The sequence below is a fragment of the Oncorhynchus mykiss genome, chromosome 25 (genome assembly GCF_057628025.1).
Source record: "Oncorhynchus mykiss isolate SJ-2025 chromosome 25, ASM5762802v1, whole genome shotgun sequence".
NCBI lineage: Eukaryota > Metazoa > Chordata > Actinopteri > Salmoniformes > Salmonidae > Oncorhynchus > Oncorhynchus mykiss.
In genome coordinates, this window is record NC_143046.1 from 54,307,382 (window position 1) to 54,328,174 (window position 20,793).

At 39.9% G+C, this 20,793-nt stretch overlaps 2 protein-coding genes across 8 annotated transcripts in view; one reads left to right on the forward strand and one right to left on the reverse strand.

Moving 5' to 3' along the window:
- The window catches only part of impg1b (interphotoreceptor matrix proteoglycan 1b), a 38,542-nt gene extending 28,323 nt beyond the window's left edge, over window positions 1-10,219 (forward strand). The window contains exons 12-16 of the mRNA XM_090220566.1: window positions 2,656-2,875; window positions 3,287-3,497; window positions 3,881-4,066; window positions 5,766-5,849; window positions 9,491-10,219. Of these exons, the coding sequence (XP_090076692.1) occupies window positions 2,656-2,875; window positions 3,287-3,497; window positions 3,881-4,066; window positions 5,766-5,805 (657 nt within the window). The 3' untranslated portion in view covers window positions 5,806-5,849; window positions 9,491-10,219. The remainder of the gene's footprint in view (window positions 1-2,655; window positions 2,876-3,286; window positions 3,498-3,880; window positions 4,067-5,765; window positions 5,850-9,490) is intronic.
- A 307-nt stretch (window positions 10,220-10,526) lies between these two features.
- The window catches only part of myo6b (myosin VIb), a 98,753-nt gene continuing 88,486 nt past the window's right edge, over window positions 10,527-20,793 (reverse strand). For all 7 annotated transcript variants that reach the window (XM_036962307.2, XM_036962306.2, XM_090220563.1 and 4 more), the window contains 3 exons: window positions 14,089-14,220; window positions 12,190-12,408; window positions 10,527-11,961 (listed from right to left, as the gene is read on the reverse strand). In XM_036962307.2, the coding sequence (XP_036818202.2) occupies window positions 11,762-11,961; window positions 12,190-12,408; window positions 14,089-14,220 (551 nt within the window). In that variant the 3' untranslated portion in view covers window positions 10,527-11,761. The remainder of the gene's footprint in view (window positions 11,962-12,189; window positions 12,409-14,088; window positions 14,221-20,793) is intronic.

Here is a 20,793-nt window from a genome sequence, read left to right on the forward strand (position 1 = left end):
TGGGTCTTTCAGCATGGCAATGATCCCAAACACACCGCCCGGGCAACAAAGGAGTGGCATCGTAAGAAGCATTTCAAGGTCCTGGAGTGGCCTAGCCCGTCTCCAGATCTCAACCCCATAGAAAATCTTTGGAGGGAGTTGAAAGTCCGTGTTGCACAGCAACAGCCCCAAAACATCACTGCTCTAGAGGAGATCTGCATGGAGGAATGGGCCAAAATGCCAGCAACAGTGTGTGAAAACCTTGTGAAGAATTACAGAAAACGTTTGACCCCTGTCATTGCCAACAAAGATTATATAACAAAGTATTGAGAAACTTTTGTTATTGACCAAATACTTATTTTCCACCATAATTTGCAAATAAATTCATTAAAAATCCTACGATTTTCTATTTTTTTCTAATTTTGTTTGTCATAGTTGAAGTGTACCTATGATGAAAATTACAGGCCTCTCATCTTTTTAAGTGGGAGAACTTGCACAATTGGTGGCTGACTAAATACTTTTTTGCCCCACTGTATTACATAAAGATGGCAAGATGCAGTAGGTGGTATAGAGTACAGTATATACATATGAGATGAGTAATATGGGGTAAACATACCCCCCACCCATTTGTGATGTATCCTACAGCCCCTGCTTCCCTTTTGTCATACGACTTATTTTACTCCCGTCTCTACCGATTTGTGTAATAACCAATAACATTGGATTACGGAGGTTTCAGTAACTTCATACAAAAAACACTCCCTATTTGATTGGTTGGAAAAGTTTAACGTGTTCAATAACTGAGACTATGGTGGGGGGGGTTTCACCAGGACATCCAAGAAGAACCAGTAGATACAAGTGTAATATTTGAACAAGTAAGGGCGGGTTTGTCATAGACTGCATGCGATTATATTCTGTAGGTTTGTGTACATAATTTGATATTTCGAAAAACATTATTTTAGTGACATATTGTACTCTACAGTTTTCAGTTATTTGCTCAAACAAACATTGCAAGGTTATTGCTGTACGGACCTAGCTTGAGCAAAGCAGGGCGTTAAGACGAAAGCACAGCGAGGATGGCTAACTTGTTGATTTGAAATGTTGAGACAAATGGATGTACAGTGTCTGAGAAGTGCACCTGTCTAGCAGTCCATTTGCTGGAGGCCTTGCTATAGTATGGAGCATGGTGCTCTGTTTGTGTGGTAAAGGAGGTTGTATGAGGCCCATGGTGACCTGGCCTCTGCCTGCCAGTGATAAGTGGAGTAACCAGATCAGATAGAGCTCCTTAATGCCTCGTATCTCTTTGTATACAGGCATGGAACAGTTGAGTGAAGGCACCGTGGTCTCTCCTCACAGTAATTGGTTTTCCCTGCAGTTACTTGTCTAAACGCAGGTGCCTTACTCTTGAAGACTGAGAGCAGCTATAATAGCAATGCTCAGTCTTATTCTCGCTGGCAGTCAGGGACATTTTAAAAAATTGCCAATCACGTTTTAGAAATGGACATGATAAATGGAGATTCCATAGATTTGGCTAAAATACAGAGCTTGACGGATTAGAGATTGTTCTGGTGGACTTGAACTGTTGTATTCCTGGTTTTTGTATGGGTTTCTTGGACAGATTGGTTGTCGTACAGGTCTCAATGGCCTTGCATTCTCGGTTTCTTATATTTGAACCTTTTTTCTCTTTTAACGTGGAACGGACACTGCTTGACTGCCCAATAACACCTTACATAATAGTTGCTAACTAATGCTGGGTTTTGTGCTACATTTGGTCATGTTGATCATTTCCTTGTAATTTGCAGGATTGAATTATTGTGATGAATGAGATGATGTATACATGCATTTTATCAGTTTAAAAAAAAAACCCTGACCTGAATACAACTGCTCAGTTACAACCTGTATAGATGTAGAACTGGCAGACTGTGATACAACTGCTCAGTTACAACCTGTATAGATGTAGAACTGGCAGACTGTGATACAACTGCTCAGTTACAACCTGTATAGATGTAGAACTGGCAGACTGTGATACAACTGCTCAGTTACAACCTGTATAGATGTAGAACTGGCAGACTGTGATACAACTGCTCAGTTACAACCTGTATAGATGTAGAACTGGCAGACTGTGATACAACTGCTCAGTTACAACCTGTATAGATGTAGAACTGGCAGACTGTGTTACAACCTGTATAGATGTAGAACTGGCAGACTGTGTGGTCCTCTACAGCTTTTGACGTGCTCCAGATAATGTTCTCCAAATCTTGGTCCTGGGAGGAAACAGATGTGCAGTTTTCTTTGAAATGAAAAGGTCAAATGAGACAAAAAAAAGTGGAACTTTTTAATAAAACATTCAATTGAACTTTTATGCTCCCAGGAGCCAGATTTTAATTCACTAGTCCTTCGTGGAGATGGCATTGGTGATGATTTTTAAAGATGTAAAATACTGTATGTCAAATTGTCATACCGTGTCCCAAATGACCATAATCATTTCGGATCGAAATGGTATGTTTGCCATTTTATTGAAACTAAAAGCGAATCAAATCAGAGTTTTGAATGTCAACAGAAATAGTAGTCAAATTACCATGAGAGAGTAGAAAGACAAATGTGACTAAAAGAAAATTGACGAAGCATTAAATGTGTGCTCTATACATACAACATTTTGTTCTTTCCCCTCTTTTCCAGATTCTCCCATATCTGCAATCTAATTTGACAGGATTTAAGCAATTGGAAATCCTCAACTTCAGGAATGGTAGTGTTGTGGTGAACAGCAAGATGAAATTAGACAAAGATGTGCCACATAACGTGACACAGGCCGTGCACTGTGTGCTCGAAGACTTCTGCAACACTGCGTCTAAACGACTAGACATTGAGATTGACAGTCGCTACCTGGACATAGAACCTGGTAAGATATCTCTCTCTATATTGGCCTCAGAAAGTCCTCACTCTCCTATGTGATGGGGGATATCATAGACAGAATCAGCTCCTATCTAAGTTATGGCGTACCAGAGGTCCCATGTCTTAATTATACTGTACTTCTAGAACGCTCAATCTGGAAAGGTCAAAAGAATGCATGCCACAGCTTTGTCCTCTGCGAATCATGTCAAAAATTATTCTCCAATAAAGCCTCACAAGCACTTCTCCGGCTGAAACCGAATCACCTGCACCTTATTTAAAGCAGACGCCTTCATTCACATCAATCAATGTGTCCCCTAGTTTGTCCTTTGCATGTGAGGACAATGAAGGAACAAAACAGGGAGAGACAGGCGGACAGCATTTAATTAATGCAAATGATTTATCTTCTTACTCATTTCAGCTGACCAAGCAACTCCCTGCAAGTTCTTGGCCTGCAATGAGTTTTCCCAATGTGTGGTAAACAGTTGGACCCAGGAGGCTGAGTGTTTGTGTGACCCTGGGTACAGCACTACGGATGGCCTGCCCTGCCAGAGTATTTGTAACCTGGAGCCACACTACTGCTTCAACGGGGGCCTTTGTGACATCATCCAGGGCCATGGAGCCACCTGCAGGTACCACCGAGCTAAAGGATCACGCAAACAGAGATAGCTATGGTCCTAACCAGTGGATGCTGCCGAGGGGAGGACGGCTCATAATAATGGCTGGAATGGAGCGAATGGAGTGGCATCAAACCATGTTTGATGTATTTGATACCATTCCACTCATACCGCTCCAGCCATTACCATTAACCTGTCCTCCCCAATTAAGATGCCACCAACCCCCTGTGGTACTCACCATTTACAAATTGAAACACTGACAACAGCTCTTCTTGATGTTGTCTTGCAGTAAAAAAAAAAAAGTTCAATCTGAAAGGCTTTTTGATGTATTGTTACCATAGTAGAAGACCAACAGCTGATAGGGTTGACTCTAATCCTGTTTTCTCTTTAACATTTAGATGTCCTGTCGGGAAATACTGGCACTATCACGGAGTGCGCTGCAATGAGCTCGTGTTGCTGCCTGTAGACCCAACCATTTCCATAGCCTTGCTGGTGGGAAGCCTTACCTTGGTTTGTGCCATCATAGGCATCTTGGTATTCATAAACAAGAAATGTATCGGGACCCGAAAGACCGTGACTTTGGTGTAAGCAGGCCTTTTTGAACCTTTATTTGTTTTAGAGAGTTTTGCCTCCGATAGCTCGACCAGGTTGTTGTTTCACAGCTTTGTTATTACAGCCGTATCTGCTTCATATTATAGGCACACTCTTGCTCCCTATGCCTTTGAGAACACATTGAGTGAATCCTTTTTTTTGAAAATGACAATGGTGTCTTGACTCAAGTATCCAGCATAAGTACCCCATCAACATGGAGTAGTGGTGCTGGTTCTTCCCGAACAGAGCAAGAAGCTTTTCGCTCAATTGAAAATGTACATCTAAGTATTGAGCTAATCTATATAGCTCAATTGGCCCCACGTTCTAAATAAACTAATACTACTAATTCAAACCTTAAGCAATCACCTAATATCTACTGACTCTGCTTATGACAAATTATTATTACGAGCCCCACGAAATAACTTAGTATCCTTTCTATAGTAAGAATAGGGTTGACAAAATAAGAAAAAAGAAGAGCTTAAATCTTTGAGATTTAAAGTAAAGCTTTAAGGAAGTAAAGTACTCAGAACAAAAATGTTCTGTGGTATATCTTAAAAATATCCAGAACCGATTACATAAAGAAAGGCTTAAGAAAACACTCAGTGAGCACGCAACGCATTGCCCGAGGAAGACCAATAGGTTGAGACGCGGTGCGTGCTCTCCGAGTGTTTGTTATGTGATACGTTTTATTTTTTGAAGATAAAGCACTTGAGTACTTTCCTTCATTAAATCTCTTTTTTTTTTTCAAAGGAGCTCTCTTTCCTCGTATTTTGCATGATCTGCTCTTTCGCCCTCCTTTTCTTTCCACTCTCTTATGACTTCAACAAACATTTGGGGTGGTTAGTTCCTTCAACAAACTCTGAAGGAACACTTTACTGCTTCATTGTACAGTGAGATATACTTTCATACACTAAACCCATGCAAAAAATATCCTCATGATACAGTGTCCATGAAATTGGTTGAACCCTCAATGATACTATCTAGAGATGAAATGTCTGCCTATATATCAATTCGTAAAATATCTAAATCATGTGCATGCATTTCAATTCCCCTGCACTTATTGGCCAGATTATATATCTATTGTATTGCAGGGATTTTCACTTGAGATCATTTGTGGTCATGGTCAGTGCACCCAAAAACATCCAAGCCCTGGTTGATTTGAGGTCAGACACTTTAGACTACTACGGTAGATGTGGTGCAGTTTCAAGAAAATACTCTATGCCGAACCATGCTGGGAAGGCAAAGGAAGGGATACCTAGTCAGTGGCACAATTTGAATGCATTCAACCTAAATGTGTCTTCTGCATTTAACCCAACCCCTCTGAATCAGAGAGGTGCGGGAGGCTACCTTAATTGACGTCCATGTCATTGGCGCAATGGGGGGGGGGCAGTTGTTGGGGGTTCGAACCAGCAACCTTTCATTTACCTGCCCAAACCTCTTAAAGGCTAGATTACCTGTAGTAATAGAGCCATGCACTTGTAGATGTCCGGTGTAATACTCATTTATCATCATTGCAGAACAATATTACACAACCCCCCCCCCCCACCCTCAATGATGTCTCCCCTTGAAATTATATTTAGTGCCAAACGCTTGCCTGCTTACCCTTTTGCTCAGCCTTTTAAAACGCTTCTAGTGAGTTCCTTTTGAACTATGAACAGTGTAAAGCTGTGTTTTTCTTATGCTTTGACACAGATCCCCAGACAGCGCGACACAACCAGACACGACAAGCTAGTCTCTGAAATGGTAGATTTACATCCCCGTATACCACACAACAAGGTAAGGCCAAAAATCTGATCTTGGGCTCAGTTTGAATGAGTCATATTGTACCATGTGCAAATATGTTTATATATGACTTTAAATACTTCCTTGGAAAAGCATTTAAAATCATTAACAGGTAAGACATGAATTATTAAGGTTGATTCAGATTTATTTCTTAACCAAATCATATTTTTGAGCTTTCCATTGTACAGTGCCTTGCGAAAGTATTCGGCCCCCTTGAACTTTGCGACCTTTTGCCACATTTCAGGCTTCAAACATAAAGATATAAAACTGTATTTTTTTTGTGAAGAATCAACAACAAGTGGGACACAATCATGAAGTGGAACGACATTTATTGGATATTTCAAACTTTTTTAACAAATCAAAAACTGAAAAATTGATTGTGCAAAATTATTCAGCCCCTTTACTTTCAGTGCAGCAAACTCTCTCCAGAAGTTCAGTGAGGATCTCTGAATGATCCAATGTTGACCTAAATGACTAATGATGATGATTACACACAGGTGGATTGTATTTAAGTCTCCGTATAAATGCACCTGCACTGTGATAGTCTCAGAGGTCCGTTAAAAGCGCAGAGAGCATCATGAAGAACAAGGAACACACCAGGCAGGTCCGAGATACTGTTGTGAACAAGTTTAAAGCCAGATTTCCCAAGCTTTAAACATCCCAAGGAGCACTGTGCAAGCGATAATATTGAAATGGAAGGAGTATCAGACCACTGCAAATCTACCAAGACCTGGCCGTCCCTCTAAACTTTCAGCTCATACAAGGAGAAGACTGATCAGAGATGCAGCCAAGAGGCCCATGATCACTCTGGATGAACTGCAGAGATCTACAGCTGAGGTGGGAGACTCTGTCCATAGGACAACAATCAGTCGTATATTGCACAAATCTGGCCAATATGGAAGAGTGGCAAGAAGAAAGCCATTTCTTAAAGATATCCATAAAAAGTGTCGTTTAAAGTTTGCCACAAGCCACCTGGGAGACACACCAAACATGTGGAAGAAGGTGCTCTGGTCAGATGAAACCAAAATTGAACTTTTTGGCAACAATGCAAAACGTTATGTTTGGCGTAAAAGCAACACAGCTGATCACCCTGAACACACCATCCCCACTGTCAAACATGGTGGTGGCAGCATCATGGTTTGGGCCTGCTTTTCTTCAGCAGGGACAGGGAAGATGGTTAAAATTGATGGGAAGATGGATGGAGCCAAATACAGGACCATTCTGGAAGAAAACCTGATGGAGTCTGCAAAAGACCTGAGACTGGGACGGAGATTTGTCTTCCAACAAGACAATGATCCAAAACATAAAGCAAAATCTACAATGGAATGGTTCAAAAATAAACATATCCAGGTGTTAGAATGGCCAAGTCAAAGTCCAGACCTGAATCCAATCGAGAATCTGTGGAAAGAACTGAAAACTGCTGTTCACAAATGCTCTCCATCCAACCTCACTGAGCTCGAGCTGTTTTGCAAGGAGGAATGGGAAAAAATGTCAGTCTCTCGATGTGCAAAACTGATAGAGACATACCCCAAGCGACTTACAGCTGTAATCGCAGCAAAAGGTGGCGCTACAAAGTATTAACTTAAGGGGGCTGAATAATTTTGCACGCCCAATTTTTCAGTTTTTGATTTGTTAAAAAAGTTTGAAATATCCAATAAATGTCGTTCCACTTCATGATTGTGTCCCACTTGTTGTTGATTCTTCACAAAAAAATACAGTTTTATATCTTTATGTTTGAAGCCTGAAATGTGGCAAAAGGTCGCAAAGTTCAAGGGGGCCGAATACTTTCGCAAGGCACTGTATTTCTTCAAATCAAAAAGTATGATTCAGAAAATGTAGAAGTAAATTACTGGTTGTGACATTTTCCATCTAACATGAGCATAATTACTTACGAGTAGCAATTATTTTAAAATGGATGTGAATGATAATTGCAATATTACTGCAAATTATTCATCAAATTATTGTCTGCAAAATAACCTAAAAACAACCATAATGTATATTGTTTGTAATATACACTGCCGTTCAAAAGTTTGGGGTCACTTAGAAATGTACTAGCTTTTGAAAGAAACTCATTTTTTGGTCCATTAAAATAACATCAAATTGATCAGAAATACAGTGTAGACATTGTTAATGTTGTAAATGTCTATTGTAGCTGGAAACGGCTGATTTTTAATGGAATATCTACATAGGCGTACAGAGGCCCATTATCAGCAACCATCACTCTCTTGTGTTCCAATGGCACATTGTGTTAACTAATCCAAGTTTATAATTTTAAAAGGCTAATTGATAATTGGAAAACCCGTTTGAAATTATATTAGCACAGCTGAAAACTGTTGTGCTGATTAAAGAATCATTACAACTGTCCTTCTTTAGACTAGCTGAGTATCTGGAGCATCAGCATTTGTGGGTTCGATTACAGGCTCAATATGGCCAGAAACAAAGACCTTTCTCCGGAAACTCGTCAGTCTATTCTTGTTCTGAGAAATGAAGGCTATTCTGTGTGAGAAGAAACTGAAGATGCCAAGAAACTGAAGATCGCGTACCATGATGTGTACTACTCCCTTCACAGAACAGTGCAAACTGTCTCTAACCAGAATAGAAAGAGGAGTGGGAGGCCCCGGTGCACAACTGAGCAAGAGGACAAGTACAATAGTGTCTCAACTGGCAGCTTCATTAAATAGTACCTGCAAAACACCAGTCTCAACGTCAACAGTGAAGAGGCGACTCCGGGATGCTGGCCTTCTAGGATCCTGTACCTGTTGCAAAGAAAAAGCCATATCTCAGACTGGCCAATAAAAATAAAATATTAAGATGGGCAAAAGAACACCACAGCATTGTACGAGACCTTCAGTTTCTTGGCAATTTCTCGCATGGAATAGCCTTCATTCCTCAGAACAAGAATAGACTGGTGAAGTTGAGGAGAAAGTCTTTGTTTCTGGCCATTTTGAGCCTGTAATTGAACCCGCAAATGCTGATGCTCCAGATACTCAACTAGTCTAAAGAAGGACAGTTGTATTGTTTCTTTAATCAGCAAAACAGTTTACAGTTGTGCTAACATAATTGCAAAAGGGTTTTCCAATGATCAAGTAGCCTTTTAAAATGATAAACTTGGATTAGCTAACACAACGTGCCATTGGAACACAGGAGTGATGGTTGCTGATAATGGGCCTCTGTACGCCTATGTAGATATTCCATTAAAAATGAGCAGTTTCCAGCTACAATAGTCATTTACAACATTAACAATGTCTACACTGTATTTCTGATCAATTTGATGTTATTTTAATGGAGAAAAAAATGTGCTTTTCTTTTAAAAACAAGGACATTTCTAAGTGACCCCAAACTTTTGAACATTAGTGTATGTAAATTAGTCTGGCATGCTATAATCAGCTGTTTTAGTCATTAAGGGATAACTTCTCCTTGACATTTAGCACATATTAATTTATTTTAAGTGGGTGTTTAATAATAACATACCGTTAAGCATGTATCATTTAACTATTTTATTTGGGGTATATTTATGCAATTTACCACTATTTTGGATATATTATTTCACGTTTCAATATGATTACAAAGTTTATATGCAACTTGTGACATGGAATAACATTTGGTATATCCTTTTTCACTTGTCCCCTTTTCAGTTGTGGCGACCACCAAATGAATACTGAACTTGTTGCCTGTCAAGGGCTTCAGATAACGAATGCTTTGAGGTAATTGTTCTTTGATGGCTCATCTCTTGCCAGTCTACACACAGACTTTAAAAGCAACATAAGTCTTGGTTGCTTTGAACTTGAGCTGTATATTCATGTCATGGCAGTGGACTCCTCTAGTACTGGAATTACATGGTGAAATGTACCTAGGATAGGATGCATAATTTCAGACAGCTGTGTGGATATTAAATGCTGGACTAGAGGGTTGTGTTAAACTGTACAATATATAACCTAGCCATTAATATGAAGGCTAGGAATGTTTTTCAGATACTGTATATCCTTCACAAAGGTTGTTTTCTTTCCTCACAATGAGGAATTTATTTACACATTGATACACATGGTGGTATCATGACCATAGATGAGATGGTTGTTTCAATGTTATTCTAACTTGTGTTCAGTGTCCCAAAAAAGAAAATGAATGTGAACTTTGACTCCAGTCTTGCTTTGAAGCAATACTCTTGTATATGATTATAGCCTAGTGTTGTGTAGGTGAAAAATGTAGCAATACATCTGTGTGAAGAAAAAGTCAGTCCTATACTACTGGTCAATACATTTCCACCAATTACTTGTGTTTTGAATACAGGATCAAAACACACTTGGAGGATGTGTAAAGATTTTTTTTTACACTTGATAGTAAAAAATAAAGTATTTTCCTACAAAGTTTTTGGGGATCAATTGGTTATTTCATTGAATTGCTAACAATCACAATGCATTTCAATTGTTTTTCCATCATCGGATTCTGTTATTTTCTCATGATTATTAGAAGATCCATTCAAAGTCAAGTTTGTATTTTTACTGCCCTTCATGGCTTCATTTGGATCAGTAATACAACATGAGGACCACAATTTTTTCATCAGTCATCTTGTTAGATACTGTAATCAATTAGCTAGTCTAAGCCGTTTGAGGTACTAACAGAAGACCTGACTTAATGGGCAAGTCTTGCTATTACCTAGAGTCTACACAATGATAAGGTTGAATGCATTTATTTCTTTATATTGCAGTGCAATACTCAGCATACAATTGAAGTTGAATCTGAAATTGCAAAACAATTGTAATATACAGAAAATAATACAAACAATTAGATCACTCATTATCAAATTATAACTGGGGGTTCACAATGAGATGAATTACTCATGTCAGAACGTCAAGGATAGGCAAAAGTCAAGCAATCTAGATTGAAAGACCAATACAAATCACACCTAGAAACATTAAACTTTCAACAATGTTATTAAAATAGTTGGACAATTCGGTTTTTAGTGTTTTATATTAGTGGTGAACAGAAAGCGCTTGGGAGTTCCCTCTATGAAAAGACGTTTACAAATTCTACAATTTCTTTTAAAAAGGAGTAGTTAGATGTAAATACAATCTGCCACTATGGAATACAAATATTGACTGATTTCTTTCACTATGCCATATTCGGAAAGTGTATATTTTCACTATGTCCCAGAGGTTTGTGCTCTAATTAACCTCCTGTATGGTTAACGATGACATTCAAAATACAGCCTTCGACAAAGTCGTAAACAAGATATTTTTGAGAAATATATTATGTTATCTGACTTCCTATGAATCATCTATCATTGCAAAAGTCCTGCAATGTCCTGTTAAAAGATGTGAGCTGGTGTGCTTTCATTGTCATGAAAATGTAAAATAAGCTTTCTTAAAACATAACAGCAACAAATTCAACATCCAAGGATACAACCTGCCCCCAGCATTATGGAAATACCAGCCCTACAGACAGAGGAACATTGCAGCTGCATTATCCTGAAAATGTGTCAACAAAATAAAATTATTCCTAGAGCTCTCCAGTCATAAAGCCAAATATTTGCAACAATTTATTCAATCAAATACAATAGTTAACAGTGCTTAAATTTCATTTAACAACTAAACATGAATATACAATTAAGACTGTTTTGAGGAAAGGCTGATCTGAAACTTCTCATTAATACCAATAAAATAGTTAAGGCCTCGTAGTAAACATTTCATTCAATCGTAGGTCATTGCTTGAGGACGAGATGTAAATTGGTATGTATATTCCCCACAAACTTAACAAAGAAACAAAACCAACATATCTAAGTAAAATGTTTAAATGACCTCAGTGAGATAACCGTTAGCCTCAGACTGCTATAATAGGGAGTGCTTCTGCTTTCTTCCCTTTATTTACTCCATTCTTTTTGAGCCCATGGACATGGGTGCTCCTCTGGTTCACTGGAGGAGGTTCTGCAGCATAGCTGTGGCGTACGTGGGCCTGGCCTGTCTGCTTTCGATGGCGTTTCGAAGGTACATGATCCCGTTGCAGCGTTCCCAGACCTCCTCAAATTGCCGAGGGAGGATCTCAGCCCCCCTCTTCGTGGTCAGGCCCGTCTCCTCCAAGCTTAGCTCACACATCTCCATGTCATCTTTTCCTAAGGATGGGGGGGGAGAAGACAGTGAGAGAGGAGGGACACTGACAGTCAAAAACAGGATTTAATACACACACAGGAAAGGATAACGTGATTGAATAGGGATTATTTTTTAGGATGGGATAACCACATTCACAACATGCACTATGACATAGAGCAGAGTTTCATATTACAAACACATCGATGTACATATAAAGAACATATGAAGCTGATCTATCCCGAGGGACCCACCTGCCACCAGTAGGATGGGCTGCTTGTCTGGGTGTAGCTCCATCTGCCTGGCGATCCAGGGCCCGTCAAAGTGGACGTACCACCAGCCCTTCTTCTTGTTCTGGGGGTCCTTGTACTGGTCACCGGGATGGATGAAGGGGATGCGGAAGTAGCGCTGCTGGCGGTTCATGGCTATCTCCTGCTGCTGGGCGCCCACGGCTGGAGCCGGGTTCTGTTGGGCTGTGTGTGGCGGGTTTGATGTTCTTGTTACTGCCACAATACTGCTTTATTATGACATTGTGTGATTACCGAGGCAAATAAATGTGGAATTATTTTATTTTTTGTAAGAGGAACAATACTGTATTTACACAGCAGTGTTTGAAGCAATTCATTTGCTAAATGCTAGAACATGACTGAGTTGAATGATTAAATCATAGGGTGGTGGAAGGAAGCAAAAACACAAAACTCTGAAAATATGGGACATCAAAGATGGCATAAAATACACAAACAATGCTATGGTTGAAAAGCCAGGTAAGCTGCTTTCTCCCCTCTTACATGGCAGACATGCTTCCATTAGCGAGAGAAGAGAACTGCAGCCAAACAAAAGGCATATAAAATGGGTTCAACATGCCTTTCAGAAGCTTTCACATCAAGAAATGAAAATTGCGTGAAAGCAACATCTGTTCTGGGTAGCTTTCATGTAACTAAATAATACTTTCTTGAAACATGATTTCCAACCTCCCCTGTTGTCTGAGTTGAATACATCATGCTTGACTGGATAGAGCAAGCGGTCATGGTAGCGCACAGCTAAACCCAATGATGTGTTGTGGCAGCCGAGTCTAATTGGAACAAATACTTTTGACGCAGATGGGAGCTAGGTTTTGGGGCAAGGCTTTTAAGAACACTAATTGAATGTCAAGAATAACAGGAAGGCAATTTATAAAGTGGACATTAATCCTCCATCATTATCAGGAGAAGAGACGGTGAAGCTGTGAAGACAAACCCCACAAACCCCACATCATGTAACCCACCGAGGGCTCACTGAAGCATTGCTGCTTCTTCTTGGGTTTTTGCCCTCCATGTTAATCCGACATGAATGCAATTGTGAGACTTTTTCCCTCTGGGAAAGTACATTGACGAGTGGGCAAATGAGCACCGTGCTAGCCAATTAGGTACTCTGTGTGGACGTACAAGTAATTGCCAAAATAATGTAAAGACTTGAGTAAATGAGGAATGCAAAGTGTATTGAAAGAAGGTGCTTCCACACAGGTGTGGGTTCCTGAGTAAATTAAGCAATTAACATCCCATCATGCTTAGGGTCATGTATAAAAATGCTGGGCAGGCCATTATTTTGGCTATCGTGGATATACCCACATAGGATGACAATGGCCCCCATCCGTAGAGCACGAATGGTCGCTGAATCGGTTGATGGGCATGAAAACGATGTGAACCATATGCCATGGCCGTCTCAGTCGCCAGATCACGAACCCAGCTGAACACTTATGGGAGTTTCTGGAGCGGTGCCGGAGACAACGTTTTCCACCACAATCAACAAAACAACACATTAAGGAATTTCTCGTGGAAGAGTGGTGTCGCATCCGTCCAATAGAGTTCCAGACACTTCAATGTTAAAGTGCATTGAAGCTTTTCTGGCTTGTGGTGGCCCAACGCCCTATTAAGACACTTTATGTTAGTGTTTCCTTTATTTTGTCAGTTACCTGTAACACAACTTTCAAGGTCAAATATGGTCACAGAAAGAAAACAGATGAAAAAAGGATGTTACTGTTGAAAACATGTCTGCAATGGACACAGGAAATGGTAATAGCGGGGTTAAGACAAAACGTGTTAATGTCTGAACACAATCCTGGGTTGAGGAGGGTAGCCTACAGTAGCATAATAGCCCAGGATGGGGTATCTCACCGTAGTCAGTGATAGATTTGGGGGCCCTCTGCTCCGTGGCTGTGTCACGTTTCTTGTTCTTGGACTTCCAGGCGTGGTAGACCTTTAGACGGCGATGGAACTCCTCCCTGCATGCCGCCAGCAGCTCAATATCTACACAGGGATGACATCAACAGAACTTAACCAGAGTGAATGAGCATAAAACATTTTTTTCACAAATATGTAGCCAAATTTCTATTATATGTAAATAGTTTTATGATTAATGAATGCCATAATGTAGTATTGTTAGTTACTCCTCTCTATTAGCTGAAATATATATATATATATTTTTAAATTCAATTTAGCTGTTGCGCTAGCTGGTTGGGCCATACATTTTCACAAATCATGGGAATTTCACGTGCCATCTAGACATTGCCTACCTGCGAGGCACGTGTTGCTAGGCAACCCCCAGACTTGCCTGGGCAGCCCCAGCTAAAGCCAGTGTGAGAGACTTGATAGTTAACATTAGTGCTATGAAACTAAATAAATACTGCACCCACAAAACTTCTTTGCTAGATTCATGATAGTTTTGTTAGACAAAGCAAGGAAAGTGAACTTCAAAACATCATGTAGTTTTATTGGGATTTGCAGCTGTTGCTGTTAAGTAATGAATCTGCTAGCTTCTGAAATACTGTAACTTACTCATCCTTTAAGGTTATGGGAGTAAGTCTTTATTATCTTTTATGCCTCCATCAGTGGAGGCTCTTCAGAGGAGGAAAGGGAGGACCATCCTCAAGTGAAATTTCATTAAAAGAAAATTTGTGAAACATTACAAAAGTGATCCTTTTTAGATAAAACTATAGTAAATATATTAATGTGTCACCAAATAATTGATTAAAATACACTCTTTTGCAATGAAGGTCTACAGTAACTTCAACAGCACTCTCTGGGGTAGCACCATGGTGTAGCTAGCTTCCGTCCTCCTCTGGCTACATTGACTTCAATACAAAACTTAGGAGGCTTGTAGGTCTCACCCCCTTCCATAGACATATATAGTAATTATGACCACTTCCAGAGGACGTCCTCCAACCAATCAAAGCTTTTGCAGTATGAAGTGACATGTTGTCTATCCAATCATAGAATTAGGATCAAAGAATGAACCTAGTGTGTTGTATTGGGATTGTGCCACAGAGCATTATGGGGGTTCTATGTGTTGAGAAGCTTGGTGACATTATTGGATCGAGATTAAGAGTGAAGAGCATTTTGGACATTATTCAATTCAAATTATAGGAGATGGAGGAGGTATATTATAAATTGTTTTCTTGGTTTAGAACTTTATTTTTGTGTCCAGTTATTGCAATTTAATAAAATGTGCCTTGCTAACTTCAGTAGCTAGCTAGCTACCAGCACTAGTGTGTAGCTTTCTCTGCCAGAATGGTAGAATGGCCAACACTGCCGAAAATGTTGTGGACTTTTTGTTGAAGAACCACTTTCATTCTCTGGGGTACACGGAAAAGGTGTGAATTAAAACTGAGGGTCGAACTCTGCCTGGAAAAAGCTGCATCAATTAAGACAAAGGTCTGTGTATTCAAACTGCGCAACACAATGATAAAGTAAGAAGATACAGGGATGTTTTTCAAGCGGCTTATCAACACCACTGTTGGGCATGCAAGCATTTGCTTTTAGAGGACACGATGAGAGGGAAAGTTCCACCAACAAGGGAAACTACAAGGAGCTTGCAGAGGTAATTGCACGTTATGATGCTTTACTTGCTGAACTGTAGGCTACTAATAAGAGCATACAGCCTATGCTGAAATGTGAATGTGATCAAAATTTAGTTTATTTTCAAAATTGGGGTGGCTAGGCTGCCTATACATTTTTTATCCCAAATTATTAACTGGAATTAATCAATCAACATAATAGTTTAAAAAAACTATTAAAATGTTTTATAAGGCCTACAGTTGCATAGGCCTGCATGATGCAAACATGCATAAAGCAAGCTCTGTGAGTTATATTGTCTATCAGTTGTTGTCTATGTGTCTGGGTAGAGGAAATCCCCCACCTAATCTAGTCTAAATATCATTTATATAAACAAATACTGTATAAGATAGATGCAGTTTTGACAGGGTTTTAATCCTCCCCATGTGACCTGATTAGTAAAAACTGGTCCCACATAGCCCATTTAAAACCTTTTTACAACTGATTAATCCCTGTCATACCTTATAGGGTCCAGAGTTTTCCTATTTTTCCAGGCCCCATGGGGTTAAAATTTATCCCGCACTCTGGGACCTATGCTGCAACCAGTCTGCTTGCAGTTGTCAGTTATCGTCAGGTATGTGGATGATCAGGGCTTTATTCAGGAACGTTTCTTGGGCTACTTTGATGTGTCAAGTGGGCTAGATGTGCAATCTGTGTTTGACTTTATGAATTTTGAGATGTCTGAGTTTAACTTCATAGAGAAACTCGTTGTCCAAACCTAGGATGGCGCAGCTATAATAATGGAATGTATCTGCTATTTATATTTACAGCTAAATCCCCTCCTGTTCCCTGATTAAGAGGTGATGACTACTCCACTCCACTACCATTGTCAACTTTCTCCTGACATGAACTGAAGCCACGTTTCATGTGCCTGCTCATCCATTGGCACATTGAATGTTTCCCCTCCAAGTACTGTGAGGACATATATAAAATGTATCTCATTACTGTATGTCGAGTCAATCACATTATTACATCAATGATTTTACTCCTTGCTTGGACCAACTCATTCTTAGCTCTTTTGTCTAAGTGTAGTGTGTTGTGTTATTGTTTTTTGTCTTCCCAGTCAAATCCTGTCCTGCACTGGTCAAGTCTCTGAACACCAACTCATGCCTCATACCCTCATTCAATCACTGCCGTGATCCCTTTCCAACACGGTGTAAGTTGCCCTCTCATTCCCATTCCTCATAATATTATACTATAAACAACTTTATTAAATGCTTTACATGCTGACCACACCGCTCGCGTTGCAAAATAAATGTACACGTACATGTTATTCAGTCATTGCATCCACACTGCTCGCGTGCGCCAATGAGCATCTGCGTTGCCAAGAGCTAAAATAGAAGTCAGGTCTATTTGTGACGCTGAACGCGGTGCCAAGTCCTGCCTCTCCCATCTCCTAATTGGTTTATAGAAGCATATACCCAAATGCCATCTCCTCATTGGTTATACCCACGTGGGTGATTGAAAGATGAACTGAGGTCGGTCATGGTAATACAGCTTATTATGAAAGTTAGATGCCAATCGCCATATAAAGTCCAAAGAAGAAAAAGCCTGGAAGGAGGAGAGATGACTAGAAATGATGTGGTTGACGTTCATATCCCAGGACAAATTAGCTAGCAACAGCAAGTAGTAAACATTTTGCTTGCAGTTGCTAGCTAAATTGCCATAAATGTTTAATGCTTTTCGACCTGTCCCCAAATTATTATAATTGGTTCAGAGTTTGTTTTGACATTTCAATCACGAGTGTCGTGATCGCGCTTAGTGTGGGGGGGACAAAATCAATTTGTGCACGATGGCGCACGCGCGTGTCCGGTTTGGGCATGGTGTTCGGTTAAAATAATTGGTCTTTGACGATTTTTTAAAACACACTTTGTCGTCTCCGTGTGTTCCGTGCCTGTACCGTTGGTCTCCCATCCTGCTACATTTTTAAAGTCACCAGCCTCCACTGGCCTCCATGAATGTAATTTCTGTTAAAAAAAACTTTGGTACAGATAATATTAGAGCGATTCCAGGCGAGAGCGAGCTGAAAATATTATTGGTATCTCAAATTATTCTGGAAATTCTTACATTTGTATCACAAACCATTTTTGAGAAAATCATGAAATTGGCCATTTTAGGCCCTTTTTAGACCTATACATGCCTCCTGTAAGACTGATCAGTGAACCGTACATGATACAGACAACATCTTATTGTCATTATAATCCTTATAGTGTGCTTTAATATATGGAGTATGTTTAGATTCTGAAATAAACAACCCTTTTTGAATATATTCATTTTAAGCATTTTGTATAGTACTTAATAAGTAAAAAATACCTTGAAGTAGTACCTAAGTAGTTTATGGGGTTTACTTCTGTATTTTACTACATTTCCTATCCTTGCATACATTTTCCCTGACAACCAAAAGTAATTTCATGTCGAATGCTCTGGCAGGACAGCAATATGGTCCAATTCACGCACCTATCAGTGGGTTAACTGCCTTGCTCAGTAGCAGAATGACTATTAAGGTATCTTTACCTTTTCTCAAGTATGACAATTCCGTACTTTTAAGACATTTTAAGACATTTTTTGGAACCATGTACAGTACTCTACAAGTACATAACATTTCCAGAGTGAGCTCCCTGCTAATTATGAAGTTGTGTTATGAACACCACCAACACAGTGAACGGTAAATGGATTCAAACGGAACTCCCTCTGCCGGTGACTTGCTGAATGTGCAATCCTAAAGGAGGGCTGTGATTGGTTAATTGACCTATAACGTCAATTTCTATGTATAAAATGGGTAATATCATTAAAAGTACCAGAGAGCCCACTCTGGAAATGTTATGTGTTTGAAGAGTATATTGTTCCATAAAAATAAGCAACATTAAAAAGAGGGTAGTTTTGAGATATTCACATTAATATTTGTAATGATGAAGAAATGAATGTGAAATATTTTATTTTAGAGACTAGGGACCATATATTAAAGCAAACTATAAGGAGTATAATGACACCAAGATGCTGTCTGTATCATGTACAGTTCCCAACTATAGTAAATGGATAACGGGAAAAAGAGCACATACATAGATCATAGAAATACATACACATAGATTGTGAGAATAAGCATAGTAACTACAAGGTTTTACTAAACGTGAGTAGTAAATCCTCAAAGGAGGTCCCGGAATTAACCGGGGATGAGAGGTAACAAAATGGAGAGGTAAATCTAATGCCCAAAACGGAGAAGGAAGTACGAATTTTAGAGACGTCTAGATGTAGAAAAATTTGAATTAATGATAAAGTAGATGCATAAGACGTGTGTAGATAGTCAAGGGAAACAGCAGGTCGAGGGTTAAATACCTGGCTGTCTGAATCCCGGGAAAAGAAGGTAAGAAGGCAAGCGTAGAGAAAGGGCGAGAGAAAGTTACAAGAAGGATATCAGCAGGGGAAAAAATTATGTGCGTGTGAGACCTAATAACGTATCAAAAGTCATAATAGTAATTATTTCTAAATTCTGAGTAGGAGATAGAGAGCGTGACAAGGGTCAAGAGAGGAAAGGAAAAGAGAAGATAAGGGGACATGCAGGGAAAAATAGAGGCAGAGATAACGAGAGAGAGAGAGAGAGAGAGAGAGTAAGGAGAATCCCCGCTGGGGAAACGCTTGGACCTTTAAACTAGGCTGGGAATTGTCTCGGTAGTACGTGCCGGAGTTTACGACTACAGACAATTTTAATAATAGGGTTATTTGCCTCTCCATCATTTCAATAGTGTTGGTGGTCCAGGGGGTGGTGCTTCATTGTCTCTCTTGGGAATGTTTTCTGGGGGCTGTAATCTTGAAGGGAGCGAGTGAGATAGAGGCACGTTTCTACCAAATTGAGAAGGCCTGGAAATGTTTTGTTTGATTTTAGCCTTTGGGTTTGAGGAGATTTCCATGTTTCCTAGAGACGATATCTTAAAGGGGTACACACACATATGGAATATTAGAAGTTTTATTTTCTGAGTAATAATAATTAATATAATAATTAATAATAATTATAATAATTAATTAAACACGTGAATTCTTTAGATTAAAGGGAATGTTCTGGGAACCTGAGATAATTAATTATCGTAACATGGATGCCAGTACAACACTACATGCCTGAATGCATATGTAACGGATGTGAAACAGCTAGCTTAGTTAGCGGTGGTGCGCGCTAAATAGTGTTTCAATCGGTGACGTCACTTGCTCTGAGACCTTGAAGTAGTAGTTCCCCTTGCTCTGCATAACCGCGGCTTTGGGGGAGCGATGGGTAACGATGCTTCGAGGGTGACTGTTGTTGATGTGTGCAGAGGGTCCCAGGTTCGCGCCCGGGTATGGGCGAGGGGACGGTCTAAAGTTATACTGTTACACATAGTACCAATTGTAAAGTTTGGTGTGGGTGGTCTGGAGCTGTTTTTCATGGTTCAGGCTAGGCAGTTCCAGTTAAGAGAATTCTTAGTTCCAGTTAAGAGAATTCTTAACGCTACATTCTAGACGATTCTGTGCTTCCAACTTTGTGGCAACAGTTTGGGGATGCCCCTCTCCTGTTTCAGCATGACAATGCCCCTGTGCACAAAGCGAGGTACATACAGAAATGGTTTGTTTAAATAGGTGTGGAAGAACTTGACTGGCCTGCACAGAGCCTTGACCTTAACCCCATCGAACACCTTTGGGATGAAAACACCAACCGCGAGCCAGGCCTAATCGCCTAACATCAGTGCCCAACCTCACTAATGCTTGTGGCTGAATGGAAGCAAATCCCAGCAACAATGTTCCGACATCAAGTGGAAAGCCATTCCAGAAGAGTGGAGGCAAATATAGCAGCAAAGGGGGGACCAACTCCATACTAATGCCCATGATTTTGGACTGAGATGTTTGGCGAGCAGGTGTCCACATACCTTTGGTCATGTAGTGTATTTGCCAATAGCAGAAGTGGTCAGAAAGTAACTTTTTGGAACTGAATGACAAAACATTTAGGAGATAGAGGTGCTCAAAGTT